We start from the raw sequence: 19,255 nt of genomic DNA, 5'->3' as shown, positions 1-19,255 counted from the left end.
AGTCCCCACGGGGATGCAAAGGCTGGCAGATACTCTCCACCATGCCATTAAGTCACGCCAGGTGCTCCTGAAAAATCCCACCCAGCGCGTTTCTGAAAACATCTCCGGACACCGTGACTCGAACCCACCCCTTCAACCTGACAGTGCTTGGGTTTGTTCAACAAGCAGCTTTCGGTGAGGGGGGAAAAACAACAAATAAATCACATTCACCATCAGCTTAGATTCAGGGGGGCCAAAGGAATCGCTCAGGGACAGCAGCGGGCTCTGAAGAAGCGGGGCCAGCTCGTCCCTTTTACCACCCACGGCCAAGAAACGTGCAAGCAAGCACCACCTTCCTGCCCCAGAGGGGACTGCCATCCAGCAGAGGGCTGGAGCCACAAGAAGGCTCCACGTCAGCTACAGCCCAGGGAGCAACTTGGGACAGAAGGCGCTAGCTGAAGTAAATTATTATTCAGCATCCAGAACGCCATTGGCTTCCAAATAATTGTCTATTTGTGTGCGTGCATGCACAAGAATCCTCGTTCCGTGGTCTCTGCCAGCATATTCCCAGTACTGCCACTCTCCGGGGACAAGGCCCATACTTGTATTCAATCTTGGTGTTGGATCTCGAACACTAAACTTTCAGATTTTGTTTTAAAAAACATTTTCTCTGGCAACCGGGCTGTTAATGGATTTGATGTTTTTGCTCTTGCCTCCTACCTACCTTTAAAAGCTTGGCACCAGAGGGCTTCTTTGAAGATAAGGCCAAATTTGCAATTTAAGGGGTGGAACTTCATAAAGCTAGACACGGAGGGATGGAGAGGAGGAGGGAAAAAAAAAAAAAAAAAAAAACAGGAGCCACTTTGCTTGTCGAGATACACACTGTACAGTAGTACATAAGACTACAATGGCCTCTCTGTACCACCGCTGGCTGCAGCCATAAATTTGCTGCAGCTGCAGGGCTGCTACCTACGCTAGGCTCCCCACGGGTCCTGCTCAGCGAGCGGCTCCTCTCCAGCCGGACAGCCAGCCTGCCCCCAGAGCAAAACCAGAGCCCACATCCACCCCGCACGCACGGGTGGACGTCCCCTGAGGCGACCGCAGCAGCTGAAACCCACAACGGTCCTAATCCGAGAGGGTTTTTGTGGCAGCCAGCAAAGCCACGGCCTCTGCGGATCTCCAGCAGCCCTACCCTCGGCACCACAAGGAGGCAGGGAAGCGCCGCTCTCAGGTTGTGCAGGTGGAGAACTGAGGAAACTTGCCCTAAGCCGGGGGGGAATCGGGATGCAAAGAACCAAAGCCAGCTCTCCTGCCCTAAAAGGCTGGCATCACTGAGCTGGGTAGCTGCTCTTCCTCAAAGTAGCACAATAAGTGAGAGTGACATTACCAAAGGAAGCTGCTTTTTGCATATAAATGGTATATTTCAGGCCAGTGCACCCACATTTGAGGTTTATTTCTCAAACACTACCTCAGTAGGTTTGCATCTGCACAAGCTTTCTTTACCACACCAAACCCAACATTGAGCTCTGCCTCACCTGTCCTTTGTTAAATAGGCAATAAAACAAAAAGCAACCTCCCTGTGATACCTGAAAGCTGCCAACGCAACTGTGACAGGGACCTTCACACCCTTTTTCTCTCCACTTTTAGGATTTAAGGGGCAGAAGAGCCCGATGCACAGCCTTTAGACACAGAAGCTTGTTCAGACTCGCTGGCATGGCAGGCAACGAACCCATCCTTGCACTTGGCAGGGCTGTAGGGCCACAGCTCTGCACAAGTGCAGGACTGCCTGGCTAATCCCTTTTCCATCCAGCGCAGACCTTGCAGAGCAAAAATGGCATTGCCATCATGGGGCTCGGGGTGAAAGACTCGCTCCCTCTGCCAGGAGCAGGAGCTCACAGAAGGTGCCCGCTTTCCAGGCCACCATCTGGCTCTCACAGACACACACCACAGCCCCAAACCTCTTGTGATCCCCACGGCAGCAGGTTTTCATAGCAGCAACACGCTGCTGCGTGGTTTGGACGATGCCCAGCCAGCCTCCGACCCGCTGCACGGGCACAAGGTGCAGTCGCCAGCCCCACGTCTGAGGGGAGCTCGGGGAAAGTTTTGGCCACGGGGCTGCAGCATCCCCGGAGCAGCCGAGCTGAAAGGGAGGGTAAAATTTGGCTCTCACCTCTGCGCTGGCATGCTGCCCACAAAGAGGGCGAAGAAGCTCGAGCACGTCCCACACGCTCCCCGAAGCACATTTTCCTCCATCAGTCCCGGCAGAGCCAAAATAAATTGGCACTAGCTCCTGCTCGAGCCCTCCTGTAAGGCACAAGAGCAGCCTGAGAGCCCCTCTCAGCCACTGAGCCTCCTCTGTGCCAGGTGCTCTGCTAACAACTCCATCAGGCACAGCTGAGCCCCTCAGCCTGCTCGTCCTTTTGCAGGGAAGAAAAGGGGCCCTTTTAATAAAAGGAGCATGCAGGCTCCTCAGGGCAGGGATCTGTCCTTCCCTGTTTACGTACAAAACCCCGCACTGCCCGCGGCAGCTTCAGCACCGCAGGCTTTTCCCCTACAACAAACAACTCTCCGAGCTCCTCCGCTTCCACCGTGCTCCAGCCCCTTTTGTCTCTGCTGTGCTGCTGGAGCCCACCCCACGCTCCTGTGGAGAGCAGATTTGAAGGAGCCTTGCGCGCAAATGTGCGTGCAAAGCAAATTTTGGAGGCTTCCCGTCCTGCGAGCGCTGCGCTCAGCCAAGGGAGCAGCGGGAACAATGCCGTGGGATTCAGGGCCAAGAAGGACTGAACCAGGCACCAGGAAATCAGGAAAGATGTTTGCGATGCATTTGGTCGAACAGTTGCTCAAAAATACATTTAGGAGAAAAAAAAATAAAAAATGGAAGCTGGTCTTCACCGGGACCTGCAATCCCTTTATTCATTACCCTGCAAATTGTCCTTGTGGCCTAGGAGCTGGAATACTTAACAACCTTTTAAGCTGAGCCTTGACCACAGGAGCACCAAAGTACACAGCAGCAGGTTTTTCCCTCAGGATGTTTTCAGTCTAACCAGAAACAGGAAGTCTCTGAAGGTTTTGCAAGAGAGCTTCTGCGTTGTGGGATACCCCATCCCAGCAGCAGACTTTGCAGGGCAGAGCTCCTAGCCTGGCAGGCTATGGTTTAAACCAAGAGGTTTGCAATCCCTGGTCCACAAGACGCAAGCAGTAACACTTCAAAATACCCTTGCACGTCAAAGAAGTCCAGGGGAATTGCTCCTCATACATCTGAGGCACACAGTTTCAGGCACTAAAATGACCAGCTGACCATTATTTATTGCCCAAGAAACTCGTGTGAACCCAGAGTTACTCTGGCCTACTGCTGCTGGGACTTTTTGAGGGCTGAGTGACTGAGACTTACCAACCTGGTAGGTAAGGGGCCCTTTGGGAGATGGCCTGTCTCCACCTGGGCACAGGGAAAGATTTTGGAGGTGCAGAGGAGCATGGCCAAGCTCATGTCCCCTGGCGTGTCTGAGCTCTGCCCTGAGACACAAGGGACACTGCTCTTGATGGCAATTTGGGTGGCAACTCACCCCACCTGCACAGGGTTCAGCCCCATTTCCTGCAGGGGGAAACTGAGGCACGGGGCTATGAGGGAAATTGTTTAAGCTCGTGCAATGCATGTGCATCGGTCACAGTCCTGACAGCTCAACGTCCAAACCTCTGCATCCACCTGAAGAGGGTCTTTCCTCCTGTTGCTCATACCTTGCCTGGTATTTTAGCCAAGCATGGTCAGCCAGTAAGGAAGGAGAGAAACAGTAAAATACCAGGTCTGCTCTAAACAGATTAGCTTTCTTAACTGAGGGAAGGAAGTGTCCCCTCAGCATCTCTGGGGGGAGTGGGGACAGAGCAGGCTGCTCGCTTCCCAACCCCACCTGCACTGGGCAATAATTCACCTGTCCTCGAAAAGAGCAAAACTCCAAACTGAGAGTCTCACACCCAACTGGCTGGGAAGGCCTCTGCAAACACCGGGCACCCAGCTTCACTTTGCAGTGGTGAAGAGCCTCTCGTCCTGTACTTACTGGGAATATCCTGTCATTACATGATACAAAAAAGCTATATTTTCCAGACCACAGGGCTACAGAGCATCCATAAGACTCACATGCCAGTTTGTAGTGCATATATTCACCTGTAAAAGTTCTCCTTTGCACCAAGCGGAGAAGAGATGTTTGTGGTGTCAGCTGTTTGTGCTGGGATCTCTCTCAAAGAAAGGTGTCATGGGTGTGCATGTATGTATGAGAGAGAGGAGAAACTGAACTTACTTTCCAAATCTCCACGGGACCCTTGTGCACTCTTCAGATGAACCTGCCTCATTTTCCCCAGCGGGGAGGACTGCTCTCTACCTGACTCCAACCCTCACAGCAAACACCTCTTGTCTGTGTTGTAGTGTGGGATGAGCCTCTGTAATTGTAGCTGGGAGGGGGTGGGAGGGTTTAAAAAAGTACATAGAACAAAACTCCATTTATTTCTTGTCAGAGAATATCACTCACTCAGCAGGGAGCTCACAGCTCTCCCTAATTGTCCTATTTACTTTAGAAGGTCCCAAGATGACTCCCATTAGCGAGGGAAGTTATTTCACCTTCATTTCTTTAGGTCACTTAAATAAACAGAACAAATCTTCATTGCAAACCCGTGAAATGTTTCTGCTGAAGTCCTTGCCAGAGCCATAAACCTCAATATCCAACCCACTGAAAAAACCACGTGCATGTATGTATTTATGCATATATATGTAGGAGCCCTCCTTCAAACGTAGGCACACTGAGGCAGTTCAAAACAAGAAAACAAAGTTAAAGCCCTACTCGCAAAAGCACCCACATTCTTCTAATATTTTCCACGATAGTTTTTTAGCCCATGGGAAAATAAACTTTAATGGCAGATTGCGAATTAACGTACCCAAAAGATACCGTGGTAGGGATATAGAAATTAGAACTGGACACCAAGGAAATCAAACAATTTAAGACATGCCTGGAATTACGGGCGGGCACACAGTGTGTGTGGAAGCCTGTTATCCCACTTGCATAATGCTGCAGAGAGGTCAAGAGACTTTCTTTAAAACAAACAAGGACAAAAAAAACCTTTAATAGACCTGAACTGCCTTTCCCACAATGCCAGTGAAATCACACTCAGGGTGCCAGAATTAGCCGAGGAAGCGCTCAAAGACAGCAGATTTCTATTAAATACCTTTTGCCAGCTGGAGGTATTGGGAAAAGCCCCTTGTTACTTTTCAAAGTAATTATTAGCATATGCAGAGCACTGGGAAAAGTCTCATTTGGACACGGCTACAAATGCTGCATCCCGCTTTGTCCCCAGCACATTTGCGATTTGCAGCCACCACCGAGACCTGCCAAAGCTCCAGCACCAGCAGCAAGGCACACACGCACGACTCCTCCAGCATCCCGCCGCAGAGCAGAAAGTCACTTCCCCCAACCCAAATCGCGCCTCGTCCTTGCACCAGCGATAAAAATCTACCGTTGCACAAGAGAAGGACTGAAATTTTGCTCACGGATTACCCACCCACGCTCGTCTTTGCAGGAGCAAAGCCCCTTCACACAGCACAAACCAAAGTGTATTTGGTTGTGTTTGCAGGGGCTGCGACTTGCCTGCAAACTCCCATCTGCTTTTGACAAGAGCTGGAGCAACAGGAGACGAAAACATTTTCTTTTTTTTTTTTTTTTTTTTTTTTTTTGCACAGCTCGTTTCCCTCTCCCTCTCTCCACCGCACTCCTCGGCCAGCCGGTGGCAAGGACAGGGAGATGTCGTGGACCAAGCTTTAGGGGAAGTTTTAAGCAAAGCGCCGGAGCACCGCGGCGTGGATGTGCTCCGGGCCCTCCATTAACGCCGCCTGGCCGAGGAGGAAGGGCTGGGGGAGGCTGACCCGCTCCCCAAATCCCACCTGCCCCAGCACAAACCCAAACCCCGCACAGGCTGGGGCCGGCGGGACATCGCTCTTCTCTTGTCACCTCCTTGGCGCGCCCGCTGACCCCTTCCCGGCATCCCGACGGCAACTTCCCCAACTCCGGCACAAAGCCGGGGTGCTGAGGAGGGGGAAAGCCCCTCGCCCCTTTGGCTGGACGCCCCCCTGGCCCGCTCCCCTCCGCTTCACTCACCGGGGGCTCCGGCCCAGCAGGCGGGGGGAACGCGACCGTGCCCGAAATTGAGCGAAGCAACAAAGAGGCTTAACTCCAGGAGCTGGCAACTTCCAGGCCGGATCTGCGGGGAATTCAGCACACACACACAGAGAAAAGAAAAATAGTAATAATAAAAAGAGGAAAAAAAAAAAAAGAGAGAGAGAGAGAAAGGAAAAAAAGCCTGTTTTGGGGGGAAAAAGGGAGGGGAAGGTGGGGGCCCTTGACTTGGGGGTTGCCGGCGGTGTTTTGCGGCTGGTTATATGCGGAGCTGAGGCACGGCGGGGAGAGCAGCGAGGGTGGAGGAGGAGGAGGAGGAGGAGAAGGAGGAGGAGGAGGGGGAGGAGGAGGGAAGGGGAGCGAGGACGCGGGGAGCCAGACCCTCCATACAGGAGACGGCTTTTGGATGACTGAACTCCCAAACAATTCCCTGCTCCGGCTACTCCTGCCCCAGCGCCTCTCCCTCCTCCCCTCCCCCTGAGGAGGAGGAGGGATGAAGAGGAGGAGCCAGAGGAGGGAGAAAACACAAAATTCAACTCCCTTCCCCAAAAAGCAAGGCAGCGGCCGCTTGTTCACCCTCACACACACACACACACACAGCAATAACAATAACCAGCATCATCTGGCCGCTGCCTACCTCGAAGGGAGGCCGCCGGCACCCACGGGGCTGCTGCCCGCCCGGCCGCCGCGCTCCCCCCGGCAGGCGGAAGCGGGAAAGTTGGGCCGAAAAGTTTGGCCTGACAAGGAGGGAGGCCGCCGTGGCGGCTAGGGCAACAACGGGGTGGCCAGCGGGATGGTGGCGGCAGGGCCATGGCTCCCCCAGGCCCGGAGGGGAGATGGCCGCCAGAGCTCACCACACGGAGCGGCTGCCTCGGCATGGGGTCAGGAGGGACGGGCAGTGCCACCGTGGGCATCAGGGACTGAGGGGTTTGGGGTTGTAGGAGGCGATGTTCAGGCTGTGAGAGCCTCTGGGGGTGGATATCACGTGAGGTGTTGTGGTAGACCTTCTGATTGACCTCATCGCCCTGTAGGGACCACGCTGGGAAAGTTGTGTGGAAGTTTCGCCAAGCACCTGTTGAAATTCAAGGGGTCGGACAGCTTTCCTACGGGTCTGCCAGCTCAGCAGCAGGCACCCGCCGGAGGTACCTACGAGCAACTGTGCCCCGGCATGCCCTGACCCGCAGCCTCACAAGCCGGGCAGCTTCTTCAGCCATCCCTGCTCTTTCTGGCAAACCTGCCAACACCGAGCCATGCCAGGTTTCTGTGTTATGCTCAGCTCTGCGTGTTGCATGTCTGCAGGAGAGTTAGATCCTTCCTCCAGGCTCTGGTGATGGCTTGCAGGGTGCGACTGGGCAAGTCCTGGTCGACACTGTGTGCCTCAGTTTCCCCAGTTGTGTGAATGGAGTTCAAACATCTCCATTGCTGCCTCGCAGACCAGTTTCCTCCACAAATTAACTCTCAAATACAGCTTCTCTGAAGGGAACGTGGAGAAAAGTGAGACAAGAAGAAGACTTTTTCTTCCAACCATCCCCCCTGGCAAGTGCTTACCCTTGGGTAAATCATTTCAGGCACAAATCTTCAAAAAAGGCAAAGACACCAATCCCTGCGATTAAACCAAACCAGCTCCTGCTCCCTGCCTCCCTCCACTCCAAAGGATGTATATGTGCCCAACAACACACAAGCTAGTAAAATTACCCCAGAGGTGCTGGGAAATCCTTTAAAAGTCCTGCAATAAAGACAAGTTTGAAACAAATCTGCTGCCACTGCAAGGTCAGACTAGGACTGTTTACGAACTATGAACAGGTTTCTCACACCTTTGCCATGCACAGGGCATAGATGATACACGTGATACAGTTTTTAAATCTGATTTTTGTTGTTGATGTTGTTTCTGCTTGGTTTTGAGTTTCTCGTTTCCTCTTTTTATGATGGGGTACTGAAAATTTCAAAACTCATTCGTCTGTGGGGTTTCTGGAGTTCCAAGGAAATATGTGCTGATGGCTCCTTGACTTGCACATGAATGGGCAGGCTTACCAAGTTGAACACAAACTTCCTTCCTCCCCAGCATTAACTTTGCTGTCCAATTATCTTTTAAAGATCTGTTTCCCAGAGTCCAAGCTTTTTCTTTTCATTGCCCAGCAACACAGCCCTTAGGTGCTAAATCCATATGTAGACACCTCACTAAGTGGGCTAATTTTTACAAGTGCTGAGACCTCTAGCACCTGCCTTATCTGAAAAGCAGCGGTTTCCTAATTTAGAGCAGTCGTAAACTGTCCTAAATTAAAACAGGAATTGAATTAGCCCTGACGAGTTTTAGGCTTACAGAGGTGGGAAGAAAGAGGTGAGGGAGAAGAATTAAAGCTACCCCGTGCAAAGAAGTGCCCTGGGGCTTGTTTCGTGCTAGGAAAAAAAAAAAAAAAAAAAAAGGCCAGGATTGCGGCCCCACAGGATTGCATTCCCTGTTTATCCACAGGGAGGAGGAAACGTGGGGTGCAGCAGCACCCTTCATTTACTATTCTTCCCACATCACTCTAAGAAATGCCTTGGGGATGAAGTAGGAAGCTAGTTCATGCAGCCATGCCCCCTGTGCACCCACAGACAAGCTCACCGGCTCTAGGCTGGCACCCCTTTACTAAAAAACCACCCACCAGAACTGCCCTCAGGTTGTCATTGACCTGGCTGAAGTTCAAAGCAGCAATAAAGCCAAAAACCCCTCCTTTAGCCCCATTCTGTAGGGTTTAAGGAAGCTTTTACCATGGGCAAGCTGTGGCTGGGGGGGACCCGTCCCCCTCGGGAGGTGCCGGAGCATCCCGATCCTTGGCCCCAGCCCTCTGCGATCCCAGGCAAAATTCCCACTGCTGCTGCTGTCAGATGCAAAGGCTCCTCCTCGGGGCCGCAGGAGCTCCAGCTGTTTGACATTGTGCGGAGCAAGGCGGGGGGCACCGAGGGACTCCGCATGAAAGGGCGAGCTCAAAGGAAACCGGACCCTGGCATGTCGGCACGATACGCAGTGGGTAACAGGCTCAGTTAAATTTGCTCATTCAGCCAGCTAAGAGGGAGAGTTTTCTCATCCGCCCTGCTATGTTTAATTCATCCACACATGCCTCCCAATTATGGACGGAGCAATAAACAGACGGGGATGCTGGGGGTGGGGGAGAGACGGGCAGCCCCCAGCCCCCAAACCTGGGCTCCCCGAAAAATGGTGACCTGCACGCTGCTGTCCTGGCTGTTTTCCTGGGGAAATCAGCACTACTAACTCTGACTCTCTGTAAATTTTAGCCCAAATTTGTGCCTCTCTCAATGTGTATTTCAGAAATACACATTGCAGGAGGTGTGTGCACAGTGATGCTTCCAGATGTCCAGGCCCAGCCTTTGAGTCAAGTGAAACTCCCAGCAAAAATCCGTGCAGCATTCCTGCCTCCATCGAGGCTCCTGGACTTGCCCCCAGGTTTTTCTGTTCCCACAGGAGGCATTGGGCCATGGAGCCAAAGGCAAGGTGCAGAAAGCCCCCCTCAAAGCCATGTGGCTGCCTTGTAGGGAATTCATGGTGAGTCTGATGAGAGAGGACAAGAAAAAGGCAAGGATGCATCTCCAGGAGCTGGCCAGTCTGAGGGCAGCAGCCTCCAACCCAAGTGGGGAAGAAAATGGGAAGCCCCTGGTTCAAAGGGGTTTCAGCATGAGTTTTGCTTTGTTTACCCTCTTGTAAAGCTATTTGTTACTTCGATAATCCATAGGAAATGGGATCATTTCTCTCCCAGCTTGTCAAATTAAATAAACAAATAAAACCTTGTTTGGCTGGTGAACAGCTTAGAAAGGAAAGTGTATTTGTACAGGGATTCAGGATCTAAGCATCTTGCAGGGGCAGAAGATTAAGAAAGTAATCAGAGAAAGAAAGAAGGAAGCGATTCAGTCATCAAAACTCAAGAGAGCCAAATTAAAGAGGGGGGTGGGACGGGATGACAAGAGATAGGGCCTGGCTATATTAGGAAATCTGTGCGGGAGTAAACTCAACCAGCCTGAGGTCAGTTTAGTTTCACCACTAGGGCCCGAGTCAGGGACTTAGACTTGCTTGTGAGAAGCTCGCCCTGAAGTCGGACAGAGATGTCCCACTTTGGCTGAGATGTTATTTCAGAATACGTGTGTGGTGTAATTCTTGTAACCTGAAGGGTAAACTGGTGGTAGATCTGCCTGGTTTTGGGTAGGGGCTGGCAACAGGGTGGTTTTATCAGTACAGTCCCTATTTCAGACACTGTAAAACCAGCATATAAGAAAGATTCCCCCAGAAATGTGTCATTCTCCTTTTGCACAGTGAAAGTTATATTGGTATAAAATGTGTTACATGTATGTATAGCTGTGCCTACACTCTTGGTGTAGCATTATATGCATAATGGGGACTTTCTAAAGAAGTATCATTCTGTTAGTGGTCGGCTCATTGATACAAAATATTTGGACTCCAGGGCTTCCAGGTCTATGAGATGGTCAAGTTCATGTTCATTTGTCTCCTTGTCTTAAAAAGTTCAGGAATCTACAGTTGGAGAGATCATCTTGTGTTTGGGGAGTGCTTTACAATGCCACTAAGCATTTTAGGTGGGGGACAGGGTCTTTAAGCAAAGCCTTTGCTAATTGGAAATAATCCCGTGCAAAAGGCAAAACTTTTTGCTTGAGTAAGGAGCTCAAACACCCTAAGTAAACAGCCTTTTTTCCCCCTGAGATCCTGCTTTCCAATGCAGGATTGTGCCAATGCAGCCACGTTTATGATCATGACCACAGAGCAGTATGGGAAGTCCTGAGCATGGACACAGGAGCACCACGAACCTGGTGTGTGCAGAAAGAGCTCACGCTGATTCTTCAACACCTGCCCTCCTGCCTGTGGCTTCATCACCAAAATCCACCTCAGAGTTATAAGCCTGATGGGACAGAACATAAAATCAAGGCCGTGCATTTCCTCTTTTGCTGGGACAGTGATGCAAAAAAGCAGTTCCTTCTCATGCCAGAGGAACCACTTTTTTTTCTCTGTGGAGATGCTGCGTGGAAATCTGGTGCTACCATATAGTCAATAGGAGTCTTATTCCCATCACTACAGGGTTTAGGATTTCACACTTTTTACTGATTCCCTTAATCTGAAGTAAGTCTTTTGGGGTTTACAGACATCAACAGCCAAGATACGGAGGCATCCTAAAGGTGTTCCGGGTTAATGCTGAAGGCTGAAAAGACCCCTTTAGCTGGGGTGCAGTCCCCGAGTAATTACACTGATGATAAATAGCTACCTGTCATGTCTATCAGCAAGGGAGCTTACATTTTAAGGCATGCAGATCTCCTTTACATCACATTCTCTCTTTGTGGCAGTCGGTCTATTCACCTATTATTTACCCGTAATCTCTCCTCCTCCACCGCTTCCCCACACACCTGTTGCCTTGCCTTCCTTCTTTTTCATCACCTGTGCCTTGTTCTGCCCCTTAGAAGAGCCCTCCAAAAAGTCCTCATCCCCGCCAGCCCCCTGTCTGTCCCCGTGCCCCCACCCTGCCATCACCTGCATCCCCAGCGTGAAATCCGTCCGGATTGACCCTGCACGGAGTACTTTTGAGCCGGGTCAGGCTCGCTAGGGCATGCAGTGCTGATAAAAGGCAGCTCTGATGGGCTCTGTCAGGGATCCCGGAGAAACAGCCTGGAAAAAAATCTGTGAGCCCACAGCCCAGCCTGGAGATGACAAGGCATGTGGGGAAGCACCCGTAGTGCAGGTGGGTCCTACTCGGCTAGCCCCTAGTCCTTCGAGGACAACTCCCCTCTCCTGGAGGCCCCCCTGGCCAGGGGAGGTTCCTCACCTCCCAAGGAACATCAGAGATGCCACCCTTCATAAGCTGATCTTGTGCAGCCGTGTCCCTGCAGCTAGCCAAACCTGGGGAGCCCACAAGAGACTGCCCTAGGAGAGGGGTGCTCCCTGGTGTGCTCTTGTCCATCTCAGACAGAGGCATCTCCTAAGATATCATAGTGGTACCAACCTGACTTTCTATCTTTGTTCATTATTCCTGGAGCGACCCTTTCATACCACCCTCAGCAATATCCCAGCCCTCTGGTGTTTAGACTTGCAGCCCCTGACTTCTGAACTGCTTTAAGTGCCTCTCCTTTGGGTTAGGCTGGCTACGCATTGCCTGCCTGCGTTACTCCTTTAATGCTCTCCCCTCCAAAATGCTACTTTTGTCTTGGAAACCGAAGGCTGACACCCCACTGCAATCTGCGGACCGTGTAAAAGAAAGCTGCTCTTACAGCTCCGTGCCTCTCTGCGCGTCTGCCCGGTTTTGTCCTCTCATTAGGCTGTGCACACACACACTCCCGTTGCATGTTAAAGAGCAGGATAGCAAAGCACCTCCCAGGCATTTCTTTGTAACTTTAGAAACCAGGTCCCCCTTTAGAAAAGAGAAGCACGGCTGATAGGAAGGCCGCGGTGCTCAGGGGTATACGGTTTCTGAGGACAAGGGTTAGATGGACTTTAAAAGGTTATACAGCTTAGTGTTTCTGAGCCTTTTTTAATCCAGAGAACAAACTAACCTTTGGGTGAAGAAAAAAAAAATAATAAAAAATCCACAGATTCTTTCACAGAGTGATACCACACAGCAGCCAGCGTGTGCTGCCAAAGAAAGATCAGCCAAAGCTTTGAAATTCTGCTTTTTTTTTTTTTTTTTTTTTTTTTTTTTTCATTTCTCCCAGCTGCTTTTATTTGCCGCTGTTTCATTTGGCTGCATGTGTTAGATGTTGCACGAGGCATGAGGGTACGGGGGGAGGACTCGGAGGAGGATGCTGTGACCCAGTTGTGGACCACCTCCTGAAGCCCTGCAAGCCATCGGTACTCCCAAAACCCTTGCGTAGCCTGCCAGGTGGCACCGAGGCCAATATCCATGCAGTCCCCTCCTGCCTGGCACAGACCATGCCCGCAGGCTCCTTGTGGAAGGCAAAGAAGGGGAGCAATCCTTTCCATACAACTCGGGTTTTTGGTGGGACAGGAACAGCTCGCCTCGTTACTTCTGGGCCTACTTGGGCCTGCTGTTTTGGACCACCCCAGCTTAGTGCTCACAGCCCTTTGGTCCTGCTTGTTGGTCAGGCAGATAGTCTCAGTTTGGGCCCAGTTCTCCCTCAGCTACCCGGGTGTAGGAGCCCCCAAATTCCCAGCAGTGTGGAGGCAATGTAACACGAGAAGTGTGTGAGGCCCTTTCTTCTGGCCTCCTCTTGTAAATCACCTCCTGCAGCAGCACCTGAAGTCATTTTGACGAGACCAAAGCATGCATCAAGAAGCTTTTGTAGGAAGCCTGGGCAGATCAAATGCTCTCCGAGGGTTTGCTGTACCATGCAGGCCTGCAGACCACGTGGCTGGGGTCGCTGAGCGCTCGTGGAGTGAGGGCATAAAGCCACCAGGGAAATCCAAGTTTCTTCTGCTCATTGCACTGACCAAGCAGAGTGACCCCAGCTGAGCGATCAAGCATAATCTCCTTCCCCTTTCCTCTCATCGGAATATAGGGTCAGTTTGCTCGAGAGGTTTCAAGTTATACCAGCTTTCTGGTAGTGAAACTTTCCCATGAGACTGAACTGCGGGGCAGCTTGCTTTTTTTTTTTTTTGTGGCCTTTCCTACAGTGTCCCTTGCGTGAGCTGCAAGGACAGGGAATTCCCCTCCCACCAGAGCAGCTCCTTGTGCAGCTCCTTGCCTGTCTCTCTTGGTAGGAGAGACATAACAGGAGATCCTACAGCGTGCTCGTGAGGGGTGAGTGATATACCAGTCCCAGTTAGACCATGATACTGAATGATAACCGAATTGTCTCGTGTGGTCGTGCTATGGTGCTCACCACCTCATCCCTAATCTGCTGCCTTATCCTCCCATCCCGTCCTTGTCCAGGTCTCTCTGTGTGCCATCACTGAGGATCTTCGCGTGTAGGGTCAAAGCATGTCTCCAAAACATGAAAAATGAGGCTGTGCCATATTAGAGGTACTTATACCCAAAGAAGACAGAGCAAAATACAGCCCTGAGGCCCCCAGCATGACCCAACGCTGTTGCCTCTCAGGCACGTTTCTTGGGTGTGTGGGGGATGTCAGATTTTCTCATTTAGTGCCAAATTCTTCCTCTTAGAGTGCATCCAAACTGAAAGCCAGGCCCCCAGACCCTGCCCCCTTCTGAAAGGCTGCTCGCTGCTGCTCAGAGGACAACAACCTCTCCATGGTCAAGAGGCTGGACTTCCTGTAGGGAAGCACGACAGCAGTATCAAACACAGCTCAGCTTGGCTGGTTTTGTTCGTGCTACCACCATTACCATCACCACAAAATTAATATATCTCTACCCAAGAGATATTCACGTCAAACACATTTTTTTAAACAACCCTACAAAGGGTTAATGTATTTGGGGAAAACCCTGGGGCCACCTTGCCATCTGGCCGATCTGCCCTGTGTCCTGTGACCTGGGATTTCCTCAGGACCCCGAAGGAGCCGAATTTCCTCCTTGAACTTCAGTGGGAATTGGTAGTGGTGGGGGTCTCCCCTCCCTCAAAAGCTCAGACAAGCACTCCTCAGGCATCTCTCTCTTCTGCTTGTCACTCTTTGCCCTGTTTGTTTATTTTTTGCACTTCTCACAGCCCGGACAAGGCAAACAGGCTAGTCTATTGTTGGTGTGCATCTCTTTCACTGTAAGCTTTGTTTATGTCTTAGCACAGTGATGCAATATTTGGGTTGAACGCTTCAAGGGGAAATGTTTATAGAACTAAAAAAATATTTCCATTTGATTTGTTTATAGGAAGTTTTTTCTTGTGGTCTTTGGTTTTGAAAAGGCCTTCACATGTTTTCTTTTCTGCCCCCCCCTCAGCGCTCCCCCTTCGCAGATTTGGAGTTTGGAGCCAAATTCAGCCATGATAACACCGTGACTGACTCATTAGGTATTTCCACCACAGCTCAGCACTGTGGAGTTGGAGTATCTTCCTCCTGGCACCCCAGCTCTTCCCAGCACTGTCATCCTCCCCTGCACCAGCTTCTTCAAGCCTGTATGTGGGGTTGGAGGGCTCCAGCCCTGGACCCCCATGACCGCCCCTTGCTCCCGAATTGCCCCTGCCTGGGGCCATCCCTCGGGAAGGGTGAGCTGCACCCCGGGGGAGAGCTGGAAGAGTTAAACGGGAACAGTACTGGGAAGGGAAAACAAAAGAGTAATAGGAAAGGCATCTTTGTGTGACCAAGGGCTTAACCGAAACCAGGCCTTCTCCCTCCATCCCAGCCGGGAAAACAAGGGAATATGTGCAGGCAGCCGCCGGCCGAGTGCGAGCATGCGTCCTCCTCCGCAGGCAGCAAGGCACGGCCAAGCGCATCCACTCCCCCTCGCTGCCCTCTGCATCCACTTGCCATACGTGTGTCTGCCAGCAGGAACACGACAGAGAGCACGGGCTGTAACAACACGTCCCGGGCTCCTTGAACCAACAAATACCAGCCCTCCACATTTCCCCCATGCAGCCCCGCACCTATGTCACCACCGTTTCGGCCGGATGGCCCCCGAGCCCAGGTGCAGATGGCTTTCCATGAGCTCACCAACCAGCAGGGCTCCACAGACCATCGTTTGGCAACAGCCGGCATAGGAAAAATTACTCTGAGGGCTGTCTCCAGCTACTTCCAGCTGCTGCCTGTGCAGGAATAACATGAGATCACTGGCTCGGAGGACGCCTTGGCTTCCTCAGCCTCTGGCCATCAGCAGGTGGCCCTGGAAGTGGAAAACCTTGTGAGCTGTGGCACGGGGAGCTGGCGCCTGGGCACTGGGATTGCACCCAGATGTGTAAATAAAAGCCAGGCTCCCTTGCCTTGCAGGCTAGCGGGCTCTGCCACACGAGGAGAGGGCAATTGGTGTTTGTTTTCCCCCCAGCGTACACCATTTTAGAAAACAGCATGCCCTGTCTGGGAGCGTGACGGCTACACCACAAGTAGGCTTGCCTTATCCCTTTAGATTAGGGCTGAGGCTGCCCGAGAGCCACAGACACTTGTGCATTTGTGCACCCCAAGCAAGCTGGTGAGGAGTGGGGCTGGCCTTTGTCTCTGCTGAGAGCATTACCAGAGGTTTCCTCGATGGTATGTACGAGGCTGGGTGAAGGCCAATGTATTTGTTCAGGTGAGAATTGTATTATCTGTGGCTTCTTGGTCGACAACACACCTATGGGCCACCATAACCAATATATGCTGGTATGTCTTGGCTCTCCTAGTGCAAGAGAGACACCAGAGCATCATGCTGTTAGGGATTTTAGTACAGAGAGCCAGACGGAATAGAGCACCATAGGAAGATGAGGACAAGGTAGACCAAAGTGTACTTACAGGTCCCATAACCACAAGCCTTGCTTTGGGACATCATTGGGAGTAACTGCACTCCCCGCTGATGGCGACTGCACATCTGCTTGTGTGCTGCTGTCAGATGCTGGATGGTGGTTCCTAAGAGGGGCAGAAATAGCTTATTTATTCTGTTTGGCATCTATATCCATTCCCTCTTATTTCTCACTTCTCCTCCCAACCCATAACCCCCTCCCCCAAAAGCCAGGCTAATGCCTTCCAGATGAGGTGCTAGAAGCTGTTAATTGCACCCGGATCCATCCTGATTTGTGCTTCAGTCAGCGAGGCACCTCGCTAATGGATCTGAGACTTGGCAGTGGGCCTGGGCCTGGCGTCAAAGGAAATAGATGAGAGGGAAAGAGAGAGCAGAGGGCTGGAGGGAGCGCGGGGAGACCCAGAAAGGAAAATGATCGCTCCTCCTCGCAGCAAGGGGCTGGATGGTGATAAGGGCCTGCAGTTCTCCCTGTGGCAGAGGAGCATTGCCTTCTCCTGGTGGAAACCCAACACTGGCCCCGGGAGCTGCTCCCTGCTCTGGGGAAGGTTTGTGCTTGTAGAGGCAGAGCTGCAGCACACCTGGGCCTCATGGGGCTGGAGATGCTGGAGAAGCTGGGAGGCCTGGGGATGAAGAGCTTCGTACCGACCACCAAACATTAAGGGTTTCCTCTTCAGTGGCTTCTCAGAAGCTGCCTGAGGTGCAGGCTTGCTTCTGGACATGTGGGACAACACCAACCCAAGGTGATCACAAAGATGGGATGCTAAGGCTGAAAGCACTGGGGCCTTTCTCCCTCAGTAACTCCTCAAAAGGATCAGCTTTGTCTGGATGGAGAATCTGAAGAGCCCAGTGCTGCAGCCCCCAGGACGTCCACTTCAGCATCACAGCCTGGGGCTGAGGAAAAGATTGTCACTAAGTGTTTGGGGGTTATCTTGAGGTTGTTTGGGAGTTTTCTTGGCAAGAAGCAGCCTCCTTTCTGTGTGCTGGAGGCCCCAGGAGACCACACAGTGGTTTCTCTCCGTCATGAGTTACCCCTCCAGCACTAAACCCAGTGTCTTCCCTAAAACATTTTATGAAAGGGAGTTTATTACACTCATTTTACTGGTGGAGAAGATGAGGGTCAGAAGCAAAGTAACTTTGCCTAAGGTCCCACGTGGAGTCTGGGCCCCATCTGGGAAGGGACTTGTGGTTCTCAGCCAGAGGCTACCTCCTCTGCTAGACCAAGTGCTGAAACCAGCAGCACCATGAAGTCATCAGAGAGGGAAGTAAGGTTTAAAGGCTATACCAGATTAAAAAAAATGCCTACTCAGAATAGAGAAGATGGTTAAACCCACACTGGTGATCTGGATGCATGGGCATTTGGTCTTCACTGCAAAAAAAAAAAAACAAAAAACAAAAAAGCAAGCAGGAAACACCCAGGTGGAAGGGAAGAGGTAAGCAGTCTGCAGCTACCAGGAGGGCCCTGGAGGTGTGGTGCAGCATCTGGTAATGAACTCGATAATCCTGGGAACGACGCTCCTGGTGGAGGAGATGTGCCAGGCCGAACGTGGAAACGGGACAACCAGAAGCAACCAACAGCAGTGGGAACCCAGTTGGTTGGAACCAGTAAGGAACCGTGCTGAATCCCCTTTGGCTGTGAGTCCCATTTTCATCAACTTTGCAATTCTTGGCAAAGATCTGAGGGAGTTTCCACTAGACTGTGATTCATTTGGTGAAATCTGATCTTGGCCAGCAGGGGAGGGAAGCAGACAGACAGACAGACTGACAGAGACACGGTGCAATATGAGCAGAGGCAAGGCTGTCAGGCCTCTGCAAAGGGGGCAGAAAGAGACCTGTTCTGCCCGATAGGGATCTCGGTGGGCAATCTGCTAGGGGAAGAGGTAAGGAAGTAGGAGAGCAAACTAATTACAGACATTGTGTGTGTTTGTATGTGTCTACAGACTGATTAGCTCATGTCTCCAAAGCATTTGGAGATGGAAACCAGTTAATTATCCTTATTAATTTTTCCCCTTTTGCAGTCCTGGTTATTTTTGGAGACCATTTTAAAGACAATGCACCACCCAGGTGCTGGCTGCCCCAAAGCCTGCTGGAATTCCCGACGTGTCTTTTCCTTCCCTCACACAAAGGACAAAACCCAACGAGAATGATTCCTGCTTCTTGAAACGAGGACAAATCAAATAATGAAAAAAAAAAAATTAATGGCAGGGAAAAATGACGTCTCCCCACTGGCATGCCCACATGACATGATGTGTGTCTGCTTCTGTGCTTCGCGGGGGACAAAGACAAGGTGGCTGCCCGTTTCTGCACTTGCTGGTGCCCTGAGATACTGGCAGATGGGTACCTGTATACACCAAACACCTGGCTTTAAATTTCACCTGCCACCTATGAAAAAAAAATAGGAAAAGTCTGGCTGTGGAGAAATTCCCATCCCTTTCCTTCACCTCCTTGCTGTGTCTTGCTGCCCTGGGCCCAGGTGCTGCCTGGACAGCCAGGTGGGAAGCCACAGTCCCAGATCCGGAGATCGAGACATTTTTTCAGTGCTATGCCAAGGCATTAAGCACTGGGAAACTAGACCATGCACACCACGTTACAATAAAAGGGATAGCTGAAGACTTCCAGACCATGACAGGTTTGATCTGGCTTGTTTATTTTTTGGCAGGAGGGACCGAGGGAGGCCAGGGCAGGGACCGAGCATGTGTTATATGTGCCAGAGAGAGCACGTCTCCTCCAAGTCAGCTGTCTTCTGTCTGCTTTCACATGTGGCCGTTCAGGCCCATTATGGTGCTGCGCTTTGCCTGG

The 19,255-nt window shown here is 51.5% G+C and overlaps 1 protein-coding gene and 1 long non-coding RNA gene across 6 annotated transcripts in view; one reads left to right on the top strand and one right to left on the bottom strand.

Annotated features, from left to right (window-relative positions):
* BOC (BOC cell adhesion associated, oncogene regulated) overlaps nt 1-6,575 on the bottom strand; it is a 40,486-nt gene extending 33,911 nt beyond the window's left edge. For 2 of the 5 annotated variants that reach the window (XM_084506491.1, XM_084506492.1), the window contains exon 1: nt 2,150-2,407. In XM_084506491.1, the coding sequence (XP_084362617.1) occupies nt 2,150-2,222 (73 nt within the window). In that variant the 5' untranslated portion in view covers nt 2,223-2,407. Of the gene's footprint in view, nt 1-2,149; nt 2,408-6,116; nt 6,220-6,515 lie in introns of those variants that run through there. The other 3 variants (XM_084506493.1, XM_084506494.1, XM_084506495.1) reach the window with 2 other exon arrangements.
* A 7,088-nt stretch (nt 6,576-13,663) lies between these two features.
* On the top strand, nt 13,664-14,547 carry LOC311430242. Its single transcript, XR_014688630.1, has 3 exons — nt 13,664-13,882; nt 14,015-14,104; nt 14,246-14,547. It is a non-coding gene; the product is annotated as an uncharacterized lncRNA (long non-coding RNA).
* Nucleotides 14,548-19,255: the final 4,708 nt, after the last annotated feature.

Source organism: Aythya ferina (assembly GCF_964211825.1).
Source record: "Aythya ferina genome assembly, chromosome: 1".
Classification (NCBI taxonomy): domain Eukaryota; kingdom Metazoa; phylum Chordata; class Aves; order Anseriformes; family Anatidae; genus Aythya; species Aythya ferina.
This window is presented reverse-complemented; position numbering and strand designations above follow the sequence as displayed.